The 9,036-nt window shown below is 28.7% G+C and overlaps 1 protein-coding gene across 1 annotated transcript; it reads right to left on the bottom strand.

Annotated features, from left to right (window-relative positions):
* Positions 1-7,120: 7,120 nt before the first annotated feature.
* On the bottom strand, positions 7,121-7,861 carry LOC141703220 (secreted RxLR effector protein 161-like). The gene has a single exon (XM_074506800.1). It carries the CDS (start codon positions 7,859-7,861, stop codon positions 7,121-7,123), a length of 741 nt encoding a protein of 246 aa, XP_074362901.1.
* Between the last annotated feature and the right edge of the window lie 1,175 nt (positions 7,862-9,036).

The raw sequence follows: 9,036 nt of genomic DNA, 5'->3' as shown, positions 1-9,036 counted from the left end.
TATGACAAAAAATTTTGGAAAAAAAAATATATTTGGGTTTGCCGTTTTAATAGTTAAAGAGTAGTTTTGACCAGTACTTCTAACTTGTGTTTAATCCCATATTGATGTTTCGATATTTTTAAAAATATTAATGAATGATCCAACCATACGGATGTGAAGATCTGTTATATTTTTGTGATATGATAAAAAATTTAGAAAAAATAAATATATTTGGGTTGCCTCTTCTAACTAGTGTTTAATCCCATATTGATGTTTCGATATTTTTAAAAATATTACTGAATGATCCAACCTTACGGATATCAAGATCTATATATTTCAGTGATATCACAAATTTTTAGAAAAAAACTAAATATATTTGGTTTTCTTTTTTAATAGTCAACTAGTAATTTTACTCGTACTTCAAACTAGTTTGGAACGCGTAAGGTAGGGGTGGGTGGGTTTAAGGTTAGTTTTTTATATATAATTTTGTTTTATTTTTGTGTGTAAATATTTTTTATAAAAATGTAATTTCAACTGTTGGATTATTGTGATAGTAGTTGAATATGGTCCGTTAGATATAATTCACGCGGATCGCTGACGTCGCTCTAAATACAACCGCATTATGTCGAATTTAGGAGTATCAATTTTTACTATTGTTATTATTGTTATTATTATTATTATATAATTTGATAACTTTTACAGGACATAAATATTAATTAATATTTTCCTTACAAAGATTATTATATTCTAAATTTTAAAATTTATTTTTTAGAATGCAATGTTTTAAGAAAAATTTAATCCATGCTTTGGATCGATTTTATCATAAATACCCACACTTTATAAATATTTTTAAAAAAAACTCCAAACATCAGTTTGGGACAAAAATTAATATATTTTTGTGATATGAAAAAAATTTTGGAAAAAAAATAAATATATTTGGTTTGCCTTTTTAATAGTCAAAGAGTAGTTTGATCGGTACTTCTAACTAGTGTTTAATCCATATTGATGTTTTGCTTATTTTTAAAAATATTAATGAATGATCCAACCATACGGATGTCAAGATCTGTATATTTTAGTGATATGATAAAAAATTTAGAAAAATTAAATATATTTGGTTTGCCTTTTTAACCGTCAAAGAGTAGTTTGACGAGTACTTCCTAACTAGTGTTTAATCCCATATTGATGTTTCGATATTTTAAAAATATTAATGAATGATCCAACCGTACGGATGTCAAGATCTTTATATTTTAGTAATATGACAAAATTTAAAGAAAAAAATAAATATATTTGGTTTGCCTTTTTTAACCGTGAAAGAGTAGTTTGACGAGTACTTCCAACTAGTGTTCAATCACATATTGATGTTTCGATATTTTTAAATTATTACTGTACGGATGTCAAGATCTATATATTTTAGTGATATGACAACATTTATAGAAAAAAATAAATATATTTGGTTTTATTTTTTAACTGTCAACTAGTAATTTAACCAGTACTTCTAAATATTGTTTAATCCCATATTGATGATTCGATATTTTAAAAATATTAATGAATGATCCAACCGTACGTATGTCAAGATCTGTATATTTAGTGGTATGAAAAAAAATATATAAAAAATAAATATATTTGGTTTGCTTTTTTAACAGTGAACTAGTAATTTGACAGTTACTTCTAACTAGTGTTTAATCCCATATTGACGATTCGATATTTTTAAAAATATTAATGATTGATTCCAACCGTACGGATGTCAAATCAGTATATTTTAGTGATATGACCAAAAAATTTAAATAAAAATAAATATATTTGGTTTGCTTTTTTAAAAGTCAACTAGTAATTTGACCCGTACTCCTGACTAGTGTTTAATCCCATATTGATGATTCGATATTTTTTAAAAATATTAATGAATGATTCAACCGTACGGATGTCAAGATCTGTATATTTTAGTGATATGATAAAAATTTTAGAAAAAAATAAATATATTTGGTTTGCCTTTTTAACAGTCAAAGAGTAGTTTGACGAGTATTTCTACTAGTATTTAATCTCATATTGATGTTCGATATTTTTAAAAATATCGCTGAATGATCCAACCGTAAGGATGTCAAGATTCTATATATTTTAGTGATATGACAAAAATTTTAGAAAAAAAATATATTTGGTTTTCTTTTTTAAAAGTCAACTAGTAATTTGACCACTACTTCTGACTAGTTTGGAACGCGTAAGGTAGGGGTGGGGGGTTTAAGCTTAGTTTTTTTATATATAATTTTGTTTAATTTTTGTGTGTAAATATTTTTTATAAAATGTAATTTCAACCATTGGATTATTGTGATAGTAGTTGAATATGGTCCGTTAGATATAATTCACGCGGATCGCTGACGTGGCTCTAAATACAACCGCATTCCTTCGAATTTAGGAGTATCAATTTATTATTGTTATTATTGTTATTATTATTATATTATTATTATTATATAATTTGATAACTTTTACAGGGACATAAATATTAATTAATATTTTCCTTACAAGATTATTATATTTTAAATTTTAAAATTTATTTTTGAGAATTCAATGTTTTAAGAAAAATTTTAATCCATGATTTGGATCAATTTTATCATAAATACCACATTTTATAAATATTTTAAAAAAACTATAAACATGAGTTTGGGAAAAATGAATATATTTTTGTGATATTTTTATAAATCTAGAAAAAATTAAATATATTTGGTTTGCCTTTTTAATAGTCAAAAAATAGTTTGACGAGTACTTTTAACTTGGTTTAATCCCATATTGATGTTCGATAGTTTTAAAAATATTACTGAATGATCCAACCGTACGGATGTCCAGATCTGATATTTTAGTGATATGACAAAATTTATAGAAAAAAATAAATGAATTTGGTTTATTTTTAACAGTCAACTAGTAATTTGACCAGTACTTCTAACTAGTGTTTAGTCCCATATTGAGATTCGATATTTTTAAAAATTTTAATGAATGATCCAACCGTAGGGATGTCAAGATCTGTATATTTTAGTTATATGACAAAAATTTTAGAAAAAAATACAATATATTTGGTTTGCCTTTTTAAGAGTCAAAAGTAGTTTGACAAGTACTTCTAACTAGTGTTAATCTCATATTGGATGTTTCAATATTTTTAAAAATATTAATGAATGATCCAACCGTACGGATGTCAAGATCTATATATTTTAGTGATAACACAAAAGTTTTAGAAAAAATAAATATATTTTGGTTTACGTTTTAACAATCAACTAGTAATTTGACTAGTACTTCTAACTAGTGTTTAATCCCATATTGATGTTCGATATTTTTAAAATATTAATGAATGATCCAACCGTAGGGATGTCAAGATCTGTATATTTAGTGATATGATAAAAAATTTAGAAAAAATAAATATATTTGGTTTGCCTCTTCTAACTAGTGTTTAATCCCATATTGATGTTTCGATATTTTTAAAAATATTATTGAATGATCCAAACTTACGGATATCAAGATCTATATATTTCAGTGATATGACAAAATTTTTAGAAAAAAATAAATATATTTGGTTTCTTTTTTAATAGTCAACTAGTAATTTACTCGTACTTCAAACTAGTTTGGAACGCGTTAGGTAGGGGGTGGGGGGTTTAAGGTTAGTTTTTTATATATAATTTTGTTTTATTTTTGTGTGTAAATATTTTTTATAAAATGTAATTTCAACTGTTGGATTATTGTGATAGTAGTTGAATATGGTCCGTTAGATATAATTCACGCGGATCGCTGACGTCGCTCTAAATACAACCGCATTCCATCGAATTTAGGAGTATCAATTTTATATTGTATTATGTTATTATTATTATTATATAATTTGATAACTTTTACAGGACATAAATTTGTCCATTTCGAAAGGAAGTGTGGTAATTTATAGAAAATTTTTACCATGCCAAAAGCTAAAAAATTGTGGGCATCATATTTCATTAGTAGGCGGTGTTTTTTTAAATTCTCCGTTTTCTCCTAGATTCAGGAAGTTCAGTTCTCTTGTGGCTACGTACGTGTGAAAGAAGGCTAGACAAAGATGTGCTGGAACCCACACGTACTCCATACTTCCTTGTAAGCATTACCACACATTGTTTACGGAGTGGGATTCTGATGTTTCTCCAGACATGGTACTGAATTCCCAAATCTGAGTTAATCATTTTGGATTTGGTGGCGCCTTCATTCTTTAGAGGATCGGAATCTAGTGCAGTTGAGTCCATGGTGATGGTTGTGGTGATTTTCTAATTTCTAGTTCAGTGTGTAATATTACACTGTAGTTTATTTGATATCAATCTGGAACTACCATAGAAGTTAAAGAGAGATTAGTAGATATGTTGAAGTTTTACTGGTTAAATATCTCTGAACCGACACATCATTTCTTTGGAAGCAGGACAACTTAGAAGAAGGGTTGATTTTCATTTGATTATGTGTACTTGGAACGTTTATAATCAATATAATATGTATCATCTGCAGGTGCAAGAGAGAGCATTAGGTGTGATTATTCATTCTGAACAATGTAATCAAGTTATTGCTGGGATTAAGCTGTAGCTCGACGAAGTCCAAGGCAGTAGGTAGACAGCAAATATGGATTCATAACTCTTCCTTATAGTGGCTAACTCTCCCCTTTTTAGGTCCTGGATCGCCCTCTCCAATTAGATTTTCTAATCCCAATGATCTCGAGATGAGGTGGCCGAGTCCGGTTTACCAAGTCTGCATTGACATTATATAACAATGTATGTGGAAGATAAAATAAAAAATATTAATTTTTGTCATACTATATATTTTATTAATGATTGAAGATGTTTTCATTAAGTCACTACATAGGCTTTTATTTGTGGAATGAGATTGCTAGTTTACAAACAACCATTTAACTCTATTAGAAGGAAGCCTTTTTAGATGATGGGGTCAAAAAATAATTCATGCAGGCTAAGCCCTAAAAATAATAATATCATACTTATGTGGATTTAAAGTTTGTTTAACAAACCCACCAAGTGGTATCAAATATTTAGTTCAACACTTCATAATAATCTCTCATATGGGGATAGGCAAGTGGGCTACCCCTGATGGGCTAAAGGCCGAGGCATGTGGGGCTTGGAGTATGAGAGTGGGGATTAAGCAGATTGTTGGGAGTTGCCTCAGTTGTCATACTAATTTTCATACTGATATATGATATTTTCATTAGTATCAATTTGTATGATAAACTCCAACTATTTCCACTAGTAATGTCTAGTAAAATATAAATAAGTTGTATATTACAAATATGATTCTACCATAAGTATAATTGACAGAGATACACAATATATGGTATACATTGTCCCTTTTACACAGGGTTTTATCTCATATAACTTCTCTCATCTAACTCTTCATTATTAGTAATGTGCAAATTAATTTTTTTATTTTCAAATTTTTATTTTTAGTATGAGTATACTTTTTAAATTTGTATTATGAGTTATAAAAATCTTTTACGATTTATCACTTTAAAAAATATCTAATAAAATAAATATTAACCAATTATATATTTTTTTAATTATATAACCGATATCTAATATATATAATTTATTTTATAAACCTATAGTCTAAACTATGTTGACGCGTAATTTGGATATTTGTTTTTCAATCACATTATTAAACTAATCAAAACTAAAATTTGATATGTCATATTTATTATTTTTTTATATTTTATTTAGGATGTTTATTGTTAATTAGTTTATAATAAAAATAACAACGGTGCACTTATAATATGTTCGAAAGTTTAAAAAGTGGAACCAAACACTAACTTTCAAAATAATTGTGAAATTTTCACTATGAAATAAAAAATAAATAAAGATATACAACATTAAGAATTTGAAAAAAATCTTAATAAAATTAGTAATTATATAGGAAATTTTCCTATAAAAAGAGTGTTATCTTTTCACAAACCCTAACACTTGACCCACTGTCAGCCGCCCCCATCTATTTCATAGAGAGTCAAATTTACAATAAACACTGATGAACATATTCGAAGATGAAGAAGACAATAAAGAAAACCACCCTCCACTCCCTATACAGAATGTAAATCAAGATTGGCACGGTATATTTCTTTACTCATCTTGAAAAAATAAATAATCATAGTTAATTTTTTTCTAATTAATTGTTTTCTACAGGTATTTCAAGGGGATTGGTTATGATACATCAGTACATGATAAAAATTAGAGTGAGAGAGGATGGGTGTAGATGATTCTACTATTACATGCCATCTCTAAACGCGGTGTGTGGTTATAATTCATTTTCTTATTATTCTATTATATTGATGACATGATTAATAGACAATACTAATTTACATTTTTTAGTAATATTGAATGACAAATAGTTTGAGTAAGGACATCTAACTTTCATGATGCATATGCCATTAATTATACTTAAAAATAATTAAAGATATAGTTTATGTGTTTAGAAACTTGAGATTTTGTGCAGGAGGATGTAGGTCAATTATGTGTGGTGCCTGGATTATATTAGATTGACTTAGTGGCTTATATTAGTTTATAGCTTTAATTTTAAAAGTTGTTTGTATTTCGATCATCTCCCTAGCTATATATATATATATCATGTTATAAATGATGTAAAACTTAATGCTAAAGTAAAATTCTAATTTTTTGAGTTGGTTTTCGAACAACATATTTCTTGTTTATACTCAATGCCAGGATGTATACAAATATATATATAAGCTGTGTATTGTAAAACTGAGAAAAACAAAGACTTGCGTGTAAGTTGTTTTTATTGATTTGAAGCGTACAATATAAATAGATAGCTGATAGAATATGCAGCTAAAAACAAGGGCCATCAAACAACTAACTCTTCTAATGCAGTTCTACTTCTACGTGTCTACATATGCCATTTCTAAAACTTCTCCACGACTATGCATACTAATTCAACATGCACATACTTTAATTATTTTAAAACTAGCTATAAGTTTCAAAATAATTCCAACAATCATCCCCTTAGTTTTGAAACTTATTTAGGCAACTCCATTACTCCCAGTAATCTGCGCATTCTTTCAAATTTGATAGTAGTGAGAGCTTTGGTCAGGAAATCTGCTCGTTGCATATCACTACTCACATGCTTGACAATGATCTCCTTTCTCTCAACACATTCTCGAATATAATGGTAGCGTTTGTCTATATGTTGTACTACGCCCATGAAAAACTAGGTTCCTTGCAAGATCGATGGCGGATTTATCATCAATGTACAAGATTACTGGACCCATATCTTCACCTGTTAGCTTGCTCAGCAGATTCCTCAGCCAAACAGCTTGACAAGCTGATGTCGTCCCTCCCATAAACTCTGCCTCGCACGAAGACAAGGCCACACACCTTTGTTTCTGTGAGACCCATGTGATGAGGTTATCATTTAAGTAAAATACCATTCCTCTTGTACTCTTCCTGTCATCTGTTTGTCCTCCAAAATCGCTATTCGAGTATCCTGTAAGCATATTGTTTCTAATATCCCTCGAATAAACCAGGCCGTAGTTAATTGTACCCTTGACGTACCTGAGTATACGCTTTATAGCATTCATATGAAGAACTGTGGGCTTTTCCATTAAACGGCTGACTATCCCCACATCATAAGCCATGTCGGGACATGTATGCACAAGGTAGCGAAGTCCTCCAACCAAGCTTTTGTATTCTGTTGGATCCACCAGTTTCCCGCCTTCGTCGTTAGTCAAATGCTCCTTCGGATCCATAGGATATTTAGTGGGGTTAAAAGCTTGCATTCCAGCCTTCTCCAATATTTTCTTTGTGTAAGCTGACTGTTTTAGCTCTATACAGTCCTTCATTTGTTGAACCAGGTAATACACAAAATGCGCTACTCTTCTATCTTCCATGTCTGCTCAACCCATGATCTGCTTATCACTTGTGGCACCCAACAATATTTCCAAAAAACAATCTCACACAACTCAAATAATATAACTTTAGTATAAATAGACAATAATAACTTGTTGACTCCATTACATAATATAATTAAACAAAACTTGAAGAAGATTATATAATTATGTGTTATTCTAATAAAGTAAATAATGTAAATGTTGGGTTTTCAGAACCTTTTATAATGCTTCCAAATAGGTTCCTAGGCCTTCTAAGTAGATATCTAGCTCTGCTCCATGTATTCACCAAAAAATCTATCTATCTATACTATACTATTATAGGCAATTTGGTAGTTGGTTGGTTATTTGGTACAGTTATTTGGTACGCAAAATAAGAACCGTCAGATTTAAAGACATATAGATGGAACCGTTGGATATAATAATAATAAAATATTATATTAATATTTAAACTGCTCTCATAGGTTGAGGGTTCGAATTCCGTCAACAACGTATTAAATTTAAACTTTATATCTTTATTTTTAATAGTTTCTACAGGTTCAAGGTTCGAGACTTGTAAATAACATATTATATATTATATTATTTATTTTCAGTCAAGTCTCAAATTATCATAACACATAAATTATTATAATGTATTATGTTCTTTGATTTATTTTTCAACTATTAAAAATTTATATTAATATATCAATAATTTTAAGATAAAACTTATTATTAAAAATTAATCGAGTGTTAAAAGCAATCCGTGTATCGCCCACGTTACAGACTAGTATATATATATGGGCTACTCTAATAGAAACCAATTTTGGAATAGAAACTAGAAATTAAATAATATTTTATTTTAAATTATTTTGAAAAATATCACATATGATATGCAAATCGATCGTTGAGAGGTGGAGAAAAATACAGTGAAATCGGATTTTAAAACAAATTACCGTTTGACGTTAAAAATAAAATAAAAAGCGGAGGAAAAAAGTTGAGATTGTGTGTGGGATGGTATCGATTAGTTCGGTGTGGTGCTTTTAGGGGGCTATTAAGTTAGATTGATCTAATGGCTTATATTAGTTTTTAGTTTCTATTTTAACTTTAGTTTCTATTTGATCATTTGCCTATTATATTATGTGTGTGCCTACACTTATAAAATAACACTGATTTCGATTGCTAACCCATGAACTCCCTAA

The sequence above is a fragment of the Apium graveolens genome, unplaced genomic scaffold (assembly GCF_009905375.1).
Source record: "Apium graveolens cultivar Ventura unplaced genomic scaffold, ASM990537v1 ctg6341, whole genome shotgun sequence".
NCBI classification, from domain to species: Eukaryota; Viridiplantae; Streptophyta; class Magnoliopsida; order Apiales; family Apiaceae; genus Apium; species Apium graveolens.
Note: the sequence above shows the minus strand (reverse complement) of the source record. Positions and strands in the feature narration are given on the sequence as shown.